At 37.7% G+C, this 17832-nt stretch overlaps 1 protein-coding gene across 1 annotated transcript in view; it reads right to left on the bottom strand.

Annotated features, from left to right (window-relative positions):
• The window catches only part of LOC149786793 (methylosome protein WDR77-like), a 71232-nt gene extending 55691 nt beyond the window's left edge, over positions 1-15541 (bottom strand). Inside the window, exon 1 of the mRNA XM_089977295.1 lies at positions 15301-15541. Coding sequence (XP_089833421.1) covers positions 15301-15361 — 61 coding nt within the window. The 5' untranslated portion in view covers positions 15362-15541. The remainder of the gene's footprint in view (positions 1-15300) is intronic.
• Between the last annotated feature and the right edge of the window lie 2291 nt (positions 15542-17832).

Raw genomic sequence — 17832 nt, 5'->3', positions numbered from 1 at the left:
ACTGAGTCTGTGCAACCTGCAGTTGGAGTCCTCTTATAACAGAGTATATACAATACTGCGCAAGGAGCAAGCAAAGCATGGTCTGCCAACATCAATATGATGTACATGTTGGACCTAGCCTGGCCTATCAAGATCTACACAATTACAAATATACCAAACATACTAGTTTAAAGTTGAATCAAACTGCAAACAACAATGATCCTGATCTGCTATAGCATAATGCACCTGCCGATCACAGTCTATATTGCTTGTTCTACTGATTACTCCTAATAAACTGCACAGACACAGATCTGCATGTGCATTATGTGATCACATATGATAAATATTGCAAACATACATATAATATGCCACTCAGGTGTTCTAACTGACTAAAGCATCCATCTTGGATGCAGGAGGTTGCAGGTTCAAACCCCAGCAGAGTCATATCAAAGACTTATAAAAGTGTTAGCTGACTGACTTGGTGCACAATATTAAGAGTTTAGTGTTAGGACTGGCTGGTCTGGTGTCAGAATTAATGTGACTGTTGGGACATGATGCTTAATGTCTGTGGCATGATGCCCCAGTGCTGACATCACCATTAACTGCCACACTGCAGACATCATAGTGATATCACTGAAACATTGTTAAAACTATGTTAAAAATCCAAATTAACCATCTCCTACATAACAGCTAGTAGGCTTTGAACTGGCACATCTCCACTGACTGATTAAATCAATTTCAATGTTGCATGAAATAAATGCTAATTGTTTTGGCACATGCCATTGCAGAAACCAATATATTACAAAATCCCAGCCAGAACTGGCAGTGTGTATAGCAAGCAGTTCACAGAGTTTTAATATCTAATCCAGGCATGGTAACTCCTGGCGTAGGTGCCAACACTGGCATGCAAGACTAGTTTTAAATGCATGAGGTATGAGTAAGAGTTTTGTACAGTATGACCTAAATAATTATTTATAAAATTATAAATACTGCCTTGGAATTTCCTATACAATCCACCTATTTATATTCAACAGTGTATGGCTTTCACTTAATTAAAAGGGATGTTGATGACTATGACTTGGCCTTCAACAATGACAACTGTGTGGACTTGGCACAACAGTTCTACAACGTTGCCAATGCCTGATCTAATCCTTAAATGCAAATTGTTTTGTCTACACAGCTGTATTTGTTGTTTTTCAATCAAGCTTGATTTCCAGTACAGAACTACTAGCTGTCTAGATGAGAAATATTGTAAAATTGTGTAATTCAAGTTTTTCTCTTTACCCTCATCTGTGCACCACAGACCCACAAAGTTTTAATCTGACACCCATTTTTTAAACTCTTGATCTTGCATCCCCAGGGGAAACTATGCAAGTTCCTGTCTTCATATTCACAGGAATGTTGGTGAAAATGATGATCAGTGTATGTACAGTGGTAACTTATGAAATAAAGGTAGAATTTTTCAAAAAAAATACAAGACAAGGACGCTGAAGTTATTCAAAACTTTTTTAAAACCAAATAATCGAACATTTGAATCAGAACACATTCTTGAAAATATCAAACATTCTGTATTTGAATGTTCATTTGTTTACCTATTAACAACCAAGTGCAAACTGTACAAGGATGAATTAGTATACAAAGGTAAAGAGTACAATATTAAACCCACTAAATGACCTGATACAGTGTAGCCCCTAGGGGTGTAAGACAGTCAAAACTCAACTTGGTGTCAAAACTGGGAGTCAGACTTAGTTAAACACAAACTTTGGTATCAAAACTGGGGGTGAAATTGAAAATTTGGGGGCCTCTGAAGCACAAATGAGGGTAAAGGGAAACACTGATATTCTAACACCCACTTTCAAAAAATCATAATGTAAAAATTCTGAACAGTCTCACTGCTCACATACCCTTTATACATCAATCAATAAATCCAAATTTTAATTTTAGTAATTTTCTACACATGGCATCATAATATAAAAAAAAACAACCAAACAAACTGATAGAGAACATGGGGCATTATCAGACAACAAACACTTTATACATCAATCAATAAATCCAAATTTTAATTTTAGTAATTTTCTGCACATGTCATCATAAAAAATAATAAAAAATTATTTATGCATGATTTGTATTAAAATATTTATACTTTCATTTATTTTGAAAGTTCCTACTCTTCATTACTTAAGTTGATCTTCCACTAAATGAATCCTTTTTGGTCATATTAAGCGTGACGGGGAAATGGAAAATAGCATCCACATGAAACTGTTAGCCTGAAAACATATTACATATTTAACCAGGAGACATAAACCGTCAGGTAATTCAATTTAGATTCAGTGTTTTCGATGTAGCTTGTTGGGGATTGTGGGTGTCAATACACACAGTACCAAAGTAGACAACAACAACAAAATGGACTCCTTTATTACCATCGACATATGTTAATATTTTTTATATTCAAGTACACTGTACAAATGTTATATCATTGTGACTCTAAGAAGCAAATTACTCTTCATACAGGCTGCCCTTTATGAGATTAATTATTTCTCTTGGTTTGAATATGTTTTAAAAATTTGACCATATTCAGTGTTTCATGCAAGTGGAAGCTACATTAGGAATCAAAATGTCTCCAAAAGTTGACGAATGTTGCTTTCATTTTGTCAGCTAGCTACTACACCCCTTGTGGCATTCACTCATTGAGCCACAAGTCTAGTTAAGACCTTACTCGTAATACTGATTGGTGCGAGTAGAACGCTTTTTTTTAATGTGACTTGCTCAAAGTTCACATACATGTAAATTTATATATACAAAAACCCCAAACTATTAAACTGCTTGGAGAAGAAAAAAAACTCTTATATTCTATCCTCAATATTTAACATTCACTTTTAAGTTTATACTGTCTGATTCTTGATCTGGATTTGAGGTTACATATAAAACACAAACTTCCAAGTTTTATCCTGAGCTATTTGGAGTTTGTTTTTAAATTTCAACCCATTCTAGCATACCAGGACAAACGGGAACTGTCCAAATTACCCTGTATTAGAGCAAAACATAGCAGAATGTTTTTCTAGTCTTTTGCTGACATACAATGACCCTGCCTATAGAGAAACCTTAACCTGGTACATGTATCTACATTTTTATCTATGCCACTGACTATGCACTTGTAATTGATCTATGTGGAGACCTATATATTTGATAGTTTCAAACACTGATTATGTGACCATTTGATGTTATGTTAATCCATGTCAGAATAGAACAATGTATTCAACCAGTGATAACCTCGAACCTGAATTGCTGATACATGTACATGCATTAAAAACAGCAAGACATCTTAACTCATCAACTCCTGGCACCCTGTTTACATGTCAGGAGATCGTAGCTCTGTGAGAATCAAGGTCATGTATGATACACTAAAGTGGGTGGTATTATAGAAAGGAAGATGTAGCTCTACCATGATACTAAATAATCTGGACATTCTAATTGGCCTACAAAATACAGAGTGAAAAACCTAATATTTTTAACCTAATTTTTTTCCACCCAAATTCACCCATGGTCGGAATCCAATTTTGGATTTTAGACTTTAAGGCCTCAGATCTAAGGCAGACCGGTCCAAACTGCACACAGACAGATGAGCCTTTGCAAATAGTAGGATAAGATGGGCATGTGGAAAAAAGAGTGATCTCAATAAGAAAATGATGAGTTTGTTAACTCATTCGGCCCCAGAGGTTTTTGTCGTTTTTGCCTGAAATGTGCATAGGAAAGACATTTGGGGGGCTATTTCTGAATACAGCGTAATAAATTGGCTTTCAACAGATTTTCCATGAGACTAATGAGTGGCCGAGCGGTCTTTTGTTGTTGTTTTTGTTCTAGGGTTTAATGCCATTTTTCAGCACAAGATAGGCTATACATGGAGGCCAGTATTAATGGTGGAGGAAGAACCCTGGAAAGCCCAGGGAAGAACCACTGACCCACGAGAAGCTACTGGCAGGCTTTCCAACATACCCATGCTAGCCGAGCCTTGGACTCGAACCCACGCAGACAGAGGTGATATGGCAGTGATCTGGAACGGTGAGCGCTTCAGACCACTCGGCCACTCAGGACCCCAGGCCGAGTGGTCTAAAGCACTCTCCGTTATGGATCACTGCCATCTCACCTCTGTCTGCGTGGGTTCGAGTCTCGGATTCAGCCAATGTGGGTATGTGAGAAAGTTTGCCAGTAGCTTCTCGTGTATCGGTGGTTCTTTCTGGGGTTTTCCGGGTTCTTCCTCCACCATTAATACTGGCTGCCATGTATAGCCTGGTGTTAAACCCTACAACAACAACAACCATGAGACTAATGCCTAGTTGTATTAGACACATCATTTTTATTGGTTAATTTGCTTGCGCATGAGCAGAAGGGTAAAAGTTGGGAGTTCTTATTTTCTTTTTTTTGGGTGCTTAATGGACCCATCATTTTCGTATGGAGACTGCAATTTATTCCAAATGATCACCTTATCCTAGTCTTGGCAAAGATACACCTGTCTGTGTGCAGTTAAGACCAGTATACCTTAGATCTGAGGCCAAAAGGTCTAAAATCCATACACAAAATCGCATTCCGACCTCGAGCAAATTTTGGGTGAGAAAAAAAACGGGTCCAAAAAATGAGGTTTATCCCTATGTATTTTGTAGTGCAACTAGAACTTCCAGACTATTCGGTATCATTTTAGAGCTATATCTGTCTGCTTTTTTTTAATATCACCATGTTGGTGTATCTTAAATGACCTTGATGCCGCAGAGCTCGAAAGTAGGGTACAGCCTCATCACGCCTACAGACGGGATCGGGGCCAAATCAGTTAATCAAGTTTATGGAAATTTCTTAGAAATTGTCAAAGAATGCTCTTTTCGTAACTTATGTGCAATACTGATGCACAAATGATGAAATAAATAAGTAATATTCAGATTTGGTGATTTCACCAAAATTCTCCCATTAACTCATTTGGCCCCAGAGGTTTCTGTCATTTTTGCCTGAAATGTGCATAGGAAAGACATTTGGGGGGCTATTTCTGAATACAGCATAATACATTGGTTTTCAACAGATTTTCCATGAGACTAATGCCTAGTTGTATTAGAAACATCATTTTTCATTGGTTATTTTGCTTGCGCATGAGCAGAAGGATAAAAGTTGGAGTTCTTTTTTCTTTTTTTTTGCTTAATGAACCTATCATTTTTGTATGGAGACCGCAAATTTATTCCAAATGATCACCTTATCCTAGTCTTGGCAAAGATTCACCTGTCTGTGTGCAATTAAGACCGGTATGCCTTAGATCTGAGGCCAAAAGGTCTAAAATCCAGACACAAAATCACATTCCGACCTCAAGCAAATTTTGGGTGAAAAAAAAAACAGGTCCAAAAAATGAGGTTTTACCCTCTGTATTTTGTAGTGCAACTAGAACTTCCAGATTATTTGGTATCATTTTTATCTGTCTGCTTTTTTTTAAATACCACCCACGTTGGTGTATCTTAAATGACTTTGATGCTGCAGAGCTCGGAAGTAAGGTATAGCCTCATCACGCCTACTGACGGGGCCGAATCGGTTAAGCAACAAAAATAAAAACGAATCTCAACTTTTAACCTTCTGCTCATGCGTGAGCAAAATAGCCAATAACGATATTTCCAACACAACCAGGAATTAGGTTAACGGGAAATTGACTGGAAATCGATGTATTAGGATGTATTCAGAAATAGCCCCTAAAATGTGTTTCCTACTCACATTTCAGGTGAAAACGACAAAAACCTACTGGGGTTAATGATGCATTTTGATGAGGTCACCAAATTTGAACATTCCTTTTGTATCTAATCACTTGCTTTGACATTGCATATAAATGACAAATTTAGCCATTATTAGACAATTTGTAAAAAAAAAGTAAAAATCCTTGCTACTCATTAACCCCTGGCACCATGTTTATGCATCAGGAGGGAGTAGCCTGCTCAGAACTCTGTAGCGTGAAGGTCATGTATGATACACTAAAGTGGGTGGTATTATAGAAAGGTAGACAGATGTAGCTCTACAATGATACTAAATAATCTGGACATTCTAGTTGCACTACAAAATATAGAGGAAAAATCCTATCTTTTTGGACCCAATATTTGTGCACCCAAAATTTGCCAGTGGTCAAAATCCGATTTTTGTGTCCAGATTTTCAGACTTTTTGACCTTAGATCTAAGGCAGAACGGTCTGAACTGCATAAAGGAGGACAAGATGGGCACTTGAAATAAAGAGTGGTATCGTTACAAAATTGATGGAACTGTTATCCCTTTACCTCATGCAAGCACCTGTTGACACCTCTGCTCCATTTGCATGGAAGCACCTTTTGACGCCCCTACACCATTTGCTCGTAAGTGCCTATAGACACATGCTGTATTTTAAGCGGGTTTTCATAGCACCACCATCTGGGAAAAAACCCTATTGGATACATTCATTTCTGCAATTGACCATTACGTCAGATCATGTGGTCACTGTTTATGCTCTGGTCAAAATCTGCTATTTAAAGCAACTGAATCTGCTATTTAAAGTAACTGGGTCATATTATCCACTCTCCAAAATGGAGGTCGCAGATTTCATTCAGCACTTACGAAGTTTTCATGATTAGAATCACAGCTATGAAAAGCTTCAATAACGCAGGTAAAGGCTGATATTGATGTAGGCAGCAATTAGTTTTAATAAATTATCCAATTCAGATGACTTAGTGACATAGACGCGGACAAAAAACTTGTAAATTTCGAGTACGAGAGATGGCAGCTACAGTTGGTCACGCGGCTTCACTGACTTGACGGTGAACGAGTTCTCTCAAGATGTTAAAGCACATAAAAATTTCTACCTTGAAAAAAATTTACACAGGTATAACGGTTGGACTTTACTCTTAATTTTTTCCATACATAATAGATGTGTACCAAAATTGTAAAATGGTTAAAAATTGCTGTTAAACGTAAAATACAATACATTGCTTAACAGTTAACAGGCAGGTCTATGTGTATGGAGTTGAATAGGTAACAAGTGTTCTATTTATATCGCACTGCATTGGGTAACTTTGCTCTATGAGGTAAAGGGTTAAGCAACAAAACAAAAAAAAAAAGAACTCCAATTTTTACCCTTTTGCTCATATACGAGCGAAATAGCCAATGAAAAACAATGTTTCTAACACAGCTAGGCATTAGGTTAACAGGAAATCTCTTGGAAGTCAATGTATTAGGATGTATTCAGAAATATCCCCCAAAATGTGTTTCCTATTTACATTTTAGGCAAAAACGATAAAAACCTCCAGCGGTTAATGAGTTAACTGTCCCATGCATTAGTGATGATACTGGCTTCACTGATGGTTATGACACTTTGTTCTTGCCTTGGGGTGATGCTGCTTTCCATGTATGGATCAGAAATTCAAACCCATGATCAACTGTGGTTGAATACACAGGTGTTTTGTTCTGGCAAGAATAATACAAAAAATGTGAATGTTCTAAGGAACTGAATGAATTGGATCAACAAAAGATGGATTACAGATTACAAGTAGAAGGTGTCCCTCTACTGGAAATCCACTCAATCTAGAGGAAGCCTAAGTCCTAAAATGTAAGATGTATCACATGTTATTTATGTTTGAGTGCTAGGTCTGACTGCCCAAATAATGGCCTTGTATAACGTGTTCTGATATCGGTTGACACCGGAATGAGTAGTCAAAGTTTCAGAAATATCTCACACTTGGCAGCCCATATCAATAATCTTCCACAAATTGATATGTAATTAATATACTTAATGTGCTGTTTTTATCCAAGTGGAATCAAAATCTGACACTAGCAAATGGATGCATTTTCATGTTCTGTTTACATTCATTTTAATTTGCTGAAATGTGACAGTAGTTGAGGTATGTAAAGTAGGTTCATGTGGGGGATATGTTTCTTGAATGAAACGAAATGTTGCTTACAGTTCCAATAGGTATAATATACTTTTATTCGTTTCATTAAAAAATAATATCTCAACGTAACCCGATTATGGCATTCCTGGCTTTCATCACTTTCCAGCCAACAGAAATAAAGGCCAGCGAAGCTGAAGACAGGTCCATTTCTTCTGAATTTATTAGAGAAAAAACAAAGTAAAGTCTAACTAAAAAATCATGACTTTATTTTGTAGAAAAGCATCGTTACTGGTTGCCAGATGTGAGAGATATTCCTGAAAATTTGACTTCGTTACAATGTTAGTTGACATCAAAACATGCTACACAGTGCCATTAGTTTGACTATAAGACCCAAACACCCAAAACATAAATATCGACGTTGAGGTCTTACACGTAGGACTAGTTGAAGTCTATCATGGATTTTATTGCAGCCGTCGCTGTATCTACATCACACAGTAATAATGAGGATCTTTCTCAATAAATTATATTTCATGCAACTCTTTGTCTGATACTTATTAATTTGTCATAGCTTCTCTCTAATATCCACACGATTTCCAAGACCCATTTTGAAGAAATGAATGAATTCAGTAGTACATATGAAACTTGAAAGGGGATTGCAAATGAACATAGTAGTATTTATACTGGACATGTACGATCAAGAACATTGAAAATTATGATGTCATAATTCTTTCCAAAGAATATTCTACAAGAATAATGTGGCATCATATATTAAAATAAAAAACATATACAAGCTATATGATGGAATGGTTTTGCTTCACTTTTACCCTTCAACTTTGAAAATAACATTGTTTGAGAGAACAAGGAACAGAATTGTGTACAGCAGTTAGCTGTTTCTCTGTATCAGTGGCCAATGACGTCATGAACAAAGTGATTTCACAGAAGAATAAAAAGTTAATATCTGTCCTCCCTTTACTTTCATGAATCTGTATGCATCACCAGCCTCTGGCTTATGTAGTGACGTTTCTCCTTTGAAGTCAACTGATTGTTATGGTAGCTTCCTGTGTCCAGTCAACAACAGTGTAGTCAGGACAGTTAGCACATGTACAATGGCATGCTTTACAATTTCAAAATGTACATTAACTCTTGCAAGAAAATACCCCAAAACCAAACACCATAAAACTTAAATGCAGCCAGTTTGTAAAAAACAAATTTTGACAGAGAAACGCATTTGATGTCAAGTCCTCAATTTACAACATAAATCCGGTCTCTAGCATTAAAGGAAAAACTAAGCATAATTATTTTTTATTTTGCAATTAGTGCCTTGTCATTTTATCACAACTATAGAAAAAGGTCTTATGACCATGATGCATGCCTAAACTTGGTTCTTTTTGTAACCACCAGAACGTGTATTTCTTTCAAACTATATCACATCCCCTATCTTTGTTTGACTCCCAGCATACAATCCCCCGACTCTGTAGTGTAATAAACAGAGTAGAAATATTGAATGATATGAGAAGAATCTCCATCATTAAAGTTACTCTCATTAAACATGTTATATTTTGTGAAGCTCATACATTTTCTATGGATTCTTTGCTCAGAAATGCCTCTTCGATCTCTTGCAATACATGTGAATAAAATTTAGTGGGATAGCCATTGAATATTTATATCTACATATACATGTACTCTTCTGCACCATGCAGTAACTTCAATGTATTTTCTCAGAAAACGATTTCATAAAGTGCTTCTTGTATTGGTTATTAATTTTTTTTAGTTTCCCTATAATATCAATCATATTTCCAAAAACTCCTTTAAAGAAATTATCAAAAGCAGCAAACAACTGTTATCCATAGACTTAGAATATGAAAATTTGAGAATAATACTTTTTTAATGCCCCTAATTCATCTACACTAACACAGTATTGAATTCTGCTCTCTATCAGAGGCTGTTCATGCAATAAACATAGTAATTTTTATGAAGAAGGTAACTTTTTTCTCCACCAAGCACCAGCCAAGGAGTGACATTTTTCCTCTGGAGTCAGCTGCTGTACGCATTAACAATGGTGAGTCAGGAACGTGGTGAGCTTCACATTGATTTTTGAGCACTGATGTTTCAAATGTATTTTTGCATATTAATGTGCTTTTCTTGTTTGCTTATTATCCACTGTCAAATCTGGTCATAATTACACCTCTCCCTCAAATAAGTCATTCACAACGGGGTCCAAAAATATAGACCGCACTATAAGCAAGGGCACGAGTTATCTAGGTACCTCCATAACAATATGAAACGATACCATCCTCACTGGACATCGAGAAAACGGGGAAGGGGCTTACTAGTCTGTTTAACGGCAAATACACATTTTAAAATCGAATTGGGAATAATTGTCAATAAACTGACTTTATAATGAATAACAAGTCGTTTTCATGTAAAAATGACTTTTATTTTCAAGATGTCCAACTGCTGAGAGATCATTAACTTTATTCCACTGGTTTCAACAACCTTCACATGTACACGAAAACAATGTGTATTACAGTACTGCTTTATGTTATTGTTGAGTAGTCTGGTTCCCTGATCCATATGATCCCTGCTTTGCTCTCCACTCTTATGGAATGCAACACTAGCAGCATAGCAAGCAGGAAACCAGACGTTATTGATTCAAATTCACAATCAAACAAGATTCTTTTTATTAAAACAAAAGAAACAGCTATCATTGTTGAATGTCATTTTTTTCGTATTTAATCAATAATAAAAGTAATAGTGAAACATCTCATCCATAAGGAAATCTCCAAGTGCCAATTTAGGAATTAAAAATTAAATACAAACTCTGAAGCCAGCATTCATTAATAAAACATGCCAGTGAAACAGAATTTTACATCATCAACTATTCATTTCACTTGGTTCTTGGGGGCCCCTAGTGGCCGAGCGGCCTCAAGCACTCTCCGTTATGGATCACTGCCATCTCACCTCTGCATGGGTTCGAGTCTCGGATTCGGCCAATGTGGGTATGTGAGAAAGCTTGCCAGTAGCTTCTCGAGGGTCGGTGGTTCTTTCCGGGCATTTCCCGGGTTCTTCCTCCACCATTAATGATGGCCGCCATGTATAGCCTATCGTGTGCTGAAAAAATGGTGTTAAACCCTACAACAACTTGGTTGTTGCTATCGCTGATCACATTTATGAACAATTATGCTAATTTAGATAGGTTAATATTATGTTCACCGCAAAAATTGTAAGTGTTTGATTGATCGCAAGAAGTGAGTTGACCTAAAAATGGACCAGGTCCTCTAGTTCTTATGCAGATCGGATTTGCATGCCTTTCAACATGTCAATTAGTCCACCCACCCACCCCTTTATTTGATTCAAAAGACGCTGCTGTTGTAGGGTTTAACATCATATTTCAGCACACGATAGGCTATACATGGTGGCCGACCCATGAGAAGCTACTGGCAAGCTTTCTCACATACCCACACTGGCTGAATCTGAGACTCAAACCTACGCAGACAAAGGTGAGATGGCAGTGATCTGTAATGGAGGGCGCTTTAAACCACTCGGCCACTTGGGGCTTCCGATTCAAAAGACGTAATTAACATGGTAATACAAGGAGATCAGCTTTTAATTCAGTGCAACAATAAAACAAATACTTGCGCAAATTAGGCATTAAAACACACTCAGCATTTTGTTAGGGTCTTATAGAAATGTTTGCAGACATAGCTGTTACAGTAGACTGACATACTTCACATTTGAATGCAACAGGGCACATTGTATGTATGATGATTACACTTAAACCGAATAAAAAGATATAACAAAAACGTGCAATTCACTTGATAAAAAATCTTAAGCAGCCTCAAGCAGGTGTTGCTTTTAATTTCGATGATCGAAATTTCATTGCATACTGTTATTTACAGTATACCAAAAAAATGGTTTAGCCATTTAGGTGACCTACAGGGCATTATTCATCGATGTGTTTATCTTATGCCTAATTTTATGTGTGTGCTTTGGATTTTTAATATGGCTTTAACAATCTTTCAGTCATATCGCCATGATGTCTGCTGTGTAGCAGATTATAGCGATGTCTAGCACGGAGGCATCAGACACGTAGCATGATGTCCCACCCAGTCACATTATCCTGACACCAAGCCAACCAGTCCTAGTGAAGCAGCTATCAGTACCATTTTTCAAGTCTTTGGTATGACTCGGCTGGGATTTGAACCTGCGACCTCCAGCATCCGAGGCAGATGCCTAATTGTTACATATCTTTAATTTATATTATTTGTTGGTTTTCGTTAATGATTATGTTATATACATTCACATTTTATAACTGACATTGCACAAAATTAATTGCAGAGCTCAAAGAAATTTATTTTAGACACAGGCACAGGGCTGGTGACTTAAATAAACTCACATGCCCCGACTCAAATTTCCACATGACCAAAATTTCCCCCTTTTAACATTGTCATACAATGTTGTTGTTGTTGTGGGGTTTAACGCCATTTTTCAGCACGATAGGCTATACATGGCGGCCAGTATTAATGGTGGAGAAAGAACCCGGAAAACCCCGGAAAGAACCACCGACCCACGAGAAGCTACTGGCAAGCATTCTCACATGCCCACATTGGCTGAATCTTAGACTCGAACCGCCGCAGACAGAGGTGAGATGGCAGTGATCCGTAACGAAGAGCGCTTTAGACCACTCAGCCACTCGGGGCCCCTTGTCATACAATGTTGCATTCTATATATGCATTGAAATCAGACTTCAAAGAATCATTAAGCTGTTCACAAACTTGGCAAAAATATAATACACATGGTTTAAACATTCCCATTGAAGGTCATGATGTGTAATAACATTGTCCTTGTACACACATCTAGCATCTCTTTGATTTACCTATAATGGATTGTTCTACTTCCTGATATTACCTATGCAAATTAGCACAATGGACTGACCCACCACAGCCTTCAACACATCTCATCAGCTACTGTCAGCCAGTTACATGTTTGTAATATGTGAAAAGGTGCTTTATACCTGACCTCTTGGGATTTAATTGCATCTATTTAAACTGCTCAAGAGATAGTTTCACATCAGCCTTAATCATGGCTGTTTACCATTTATACATGCTACATGTACCAGGCATATACTGAAGGTTTTTTTTGGTGTGGAAGATTACTGAATATTGAGTTTCCTTGAAAACACAACCATGTCAGCTTGTTTGGGAGTACAAAATTGTATTTTTAGTATGACATGCCAATCGGATCTCATTTTCAAGTAGAACAGTGGTGATCTGATTTAGACTGTGCTGGTATGCCAACATCTTGAAAGTACATTTATACAATTCATCAGCATGATTAAAGGATTCCTCAGGCAAATTAGAATTGTTTTCAACAAGCCTGACAGGCACTTCACTTAGAATACTGGAGGGCCCTATCTAAAATTAAAGGGGCCCCATGCATCTGGCTATTGGATCTTTCTTTTAAGCACTGACCTGGTTAGGGACATTGATTTGGAAATAATATAGTATACAACTAATATTTCTCTGTGAGAATAGATTAAATATTAGGATTTTTATCAATGAAAGTAAACATTCTAGAATGGAAGATTGTCACCTGCTATAGCCATCTGCAACTTATAAAACTAAAAAAGATCATTCTGTAGCAAAATAACTTCTTGTCCCCTAAGCTTGCGACTTGTTCACAAGGTCATCATCCAGGGAATGATTTCTGGACTGGAGTCACATGATCTAAATGCTGATCATGTGACAAAAGCCTTTTGTATAATGGTAGGAGTTCCAATCGGGAAACACAGTTAAACACCGGTTCCCATTCCATGATTTCAATAGCTATCCTTATTTTTCTCTCTACAGAGTCCCAAGAAACAGTATGCCCACATCCATAAAATGTGATATGCGCACTATATCTACACAGTAATTCACTCATAACTTGCACCACAATAAAGAAGACATTCGAAACCTCACATGCCATTTAAGTACCTTACTTATTCTGAACAGCCACTTTTATGTGAAATTTATCCATTGTTTCCATAGGGTCACACACAGCTGTTCTCCAGCATGTTATGTTTGGGGAAAAAAGCCAGAAGAACGTTTTTGGGTCTAGATTCAAACCTTTAAGCAGACTACAAAACCAATTTTTAAAAAAATATTACCATCATTCAATGCATTGTCACATGTAAGTGAGTTCCAAGCGATGTGTGGTCATTATGAACAATTTCAAATGTCTAATGAAATGTCAACAACTTCATCAGCTGAGATTCTCTTTCAGGGAGAAACCAACCGCTCATGTGGCCTAGTGGTTAGAGCGTCCGCCTTGGATGCAGGATTTTTTGTTGTTATAGGGTTTAAGGCCATTTTTCAGCCCACGATAGGCTATACATGGCGGCCAGTATTAATGGTGGAGGAAGAACCCGGAAAATCTCCAGAAAGAACCACCGACCCTCGAGAAGCTACTGGCAAGCTTTCTCACATGCCCACTGTGACCGAATCCGAGACTTGAACTCACACAGACAGAGGTGAGATGGCAGTGATCTGTAACGGAGAGCACTTCAGACCACTTGGCCACTCAGATGCAGGAGGTCGTGGGTTTGTTCCTCAGCCAATCATACCAAAGACTTACAAAATTGGTACTAACAGCTGCCTTGCTTGGTGCTAAGCATTAAGCGGTTAGTGTTAGGACTGTTTGGCCTGGTGTCAGGATAATGTGACTGGATGAGACATCATGCTACATGTCTGCAGCATGATGCCCCAGTGCTAGACATCACTATAAACTGTCACAATGCAGACATAGTAGCGATATGACTGAAAAATTGTTAAAGCTACATTAAAAAATCCTAAGCACACACTTAGGGAGACCGACCGCTCTGGTGGCTTACGTGGCTAAATTGTCTGTCTCGGATGCGGGTGGTCGCGGGTTCGGACGCAGACCGATTCATGCCAAAGACAGAAAAATCGTCCTTGCAGCTGCCTCGACTGCCGCTCAACAGGGTTAGTGTTTGAAATGGTCGGCCATATATCAGGATGGTATGACTGGGCGGTACATGAGGCCACATCGGCATGATGCTCCAGTGCTAGACATCACTAGAAACTGCCACCCTGCAGACATCGCAGCGATATGACTCAAACTGGCACACACATACACGAACGGGCACACACACACTGGGTGACCGGCAATAAGGAAAACTCGGACCCACACGCACTGGGAGACCGGCAATAAGGAAAACTCGGTGATAGGTGTACCATTCGGGAATTAAATTATGTGCTCATTCCTTAAATAGGTCAGTAATGTGTTGGAAAAAAATACTTATAATAATAATCATTATCTCACAGAGCACTGATGTGTATCCATAGAAAACAATAAGTGACAGGTTCCTCACTCTCTTCCATCAATCGTGCTTTACGATCAAAATAACATTATATCTCATTAAATTACACAACTTTCTTTCCCTTACCTGCACGACACTGCACTACGTCGAAGTGCTTATCCATGGCGGCGGGTACTTGATCCATCATTGCTCAACCGAAACACAAATTAATTTCTAAACACGAAATAGCGACCATGTGGGTTCTAACCGGAAATGCGCACTGCTTCGAAAACATGATAGTTGCGCACAAGCCGGTAAATAAGGGATACAAATCAATTTTAAATCGTTAGCTTCATTTAGTTGTTGCAAGGGTCAAAATGTACGGAGTAGTTTTGCAGATAAAAGAATTTATATAAGGTGAAAAAAATGCTTCACAGTTGTCAAAGAGAAAGAATACGCTCGTTTATGAGACACAAGATGAGCGAGTTGTGTCCCCTTATTGTCATTCAACACGTTGAAATGCGCGTTGGGGAAGATATTGTGTTAAAAACAATATACAAAAAACAGCACCCAGTCCCAACCCACAAGCAAACAAACAACAACAGAATAATAAGTTCTAAATAATGATAATTAAAGATAGAAAAAGGCATTTTAGAAAGTTGTATTCCTTTAAACGTCTTATTCTTGCATCAACAGACTCACACCACCCCTTAATACTGTATGATCGTTGTTATGCACCAGTTTAATGAAAACAGAGTAAGCGCGATAAAACAAATATGTTTTATAAAGAAGCACGCGGGGTCAGGCTGCAGCCTTTTCTACTTAGATTGCACACAATTTTCTTCTTTTTCAGGGAAAGTTTGGCTTTTTGTGTGGTGCTGTGATTTTAACAAAGATTTGTTTAGCAATTACTTGTTATCTATGTAAAAAGAGTGTACTCTGGCCGAACTTATTTAAAGTAATTAAGCAATTTCTCACGAACAAGTCTTTAAGATTACCAATCTTCTTGAAGATCGTTAATTGTATGGAAAGTTTACATTTTATGACTTTTTGGTGAAAAACGAGGAAAGACATTTTTTCACGATTTTAGGAAAGTTGTGCATTTCCAATTCTTTCTTGTGAAAGGCTTGCATATACACGTAAAGGCACTTGTTCTAGAAGATGGCAACATTCTTCACGAAGATTTTTTTTTCTTCACAAAACTCGTGAAAACTCGTTTGGACATGTACTGTCACTTTACGGGAAAACGGTGACATTCATCCTATACAATGCACTTTTCAATCACGAAGATGCTGAAAGCCATTTGCTAAAACTAGATTCTACGTGTCCGAATAACTAATTTAAATAAACATACATATGGAAATGTTTGCCTGACCGGACAAGTTGTTAGTTGTAAGAATTCGAGCTTTTGTTGTCATGGGTAACATGACAACCTTCAATTTTATCTGAAGTTTATAAACCCACGAACTATATGTAACATATACTAAATATAAAGACAAAACAAAATGAAATGTTGATGAAGGAAGAGTTTGTATTTTTCCTCCTCAACTTCATTGCCCTTCACTTTGACCTTGCCATTTCTTATCCGACCGGTTCCTGCAAGCAGGGCTGGTTAAACCGCCATGGAGAACTAGCCGGCTGCCTAGGGCGCCAATATTTGAGGGTGGGATGGGGCGCCAAAAACGAAGTACACTGTCAGGTTATTCATTTGTTAGCATTAAATATGTAGATTAAATAATGAAATTAATAAATTATCAAACCGAGCATGTATTGATACTAATGAACAGTTTATAATAGGCAATGCCATAAGGGGTGAGGGGCGCAAGGTGGAAGGTTCGCCTATGGCGCCTAACAGCTTTGTACCAGCCCTGCCTGCAAGAGCACAAAAACTATTTTAAATTAAGTTTCACTACAATGAAGAGATGTTTTTCTCTAGCTTAAATTTAAAAATTTTTATTGAGTATTTGTTAAACACTTCCTTTGAATTTTGGTCATAAATTATTTTACATGAATGCAGCTGCAAATCATATGTGAACGAAACCCTAGTGCCATTACTATTTATTTCCAATATCTCTGACTAGTAATATGGAAAATGGGAACCGTAAATCATGTCACGCTTATCACAAAACTCTGCAGACTTTAACCTCTTGAGTAGAACACTTCCAATTACGGTTCTTGAGACTATTTCGACCAGCTTTTTTCCTTATAATCTCCAAAGGACACTACAGTAGTATATGGGGCCACCCTAGCGACAATGGGAATTAGCATTACAAAACCCCTTGGGCCACTCTAGCGACAAGGGAAATTTAACATGGAGAAAAACCCTGGGTCACTCTAGTGACAAGGGGAATTGAACATGGAAATTGAACATGGGAATGTCACCTGGGGATCAGTGGGAATTAAACATTGGTAACGTCATAGGTTTATAGGGTCAAAACCTTTTATAGGGTGAAATGTATTTGTAGGGACAAAGCGTTGATAGGGACAAACATAGACATACAGAAACAAACAAATACACATTGAAACACACAGAAAAGAGGACAGAAATATTCTAAAGAAAGACTCACAGATAGAATAGAGACTCGATAAAGAAAAGTCTGTTGTATGGGTTCAAAACATTTATTCAAGTACATACATGGGCTCTCTGGCCTGTGGTTTGGTCTAAGCACTATCCATTAA

This window comes from Sinohyriopsis cumingii, chromosome 12 (genome assembly GCF_028554795.1).
Source record: "Sinohyriopsis cumingii isolate HCF-2022 chromosome 12, ASM2855479v2, whole genome shotgun sequence".
Taxonomy (NCBI): Eukaryota; Metazoa; Mollusca; class Bivalvia; order Unionida; family Unionidae; genus Sinohyriopsis; species Sinohyriopsis cumingii.
The sequence above is the reverse complement of the archived record's forward strand: the minus strand, read 5'-3'. Positions and strand labels throughout refer to the sequence as shown.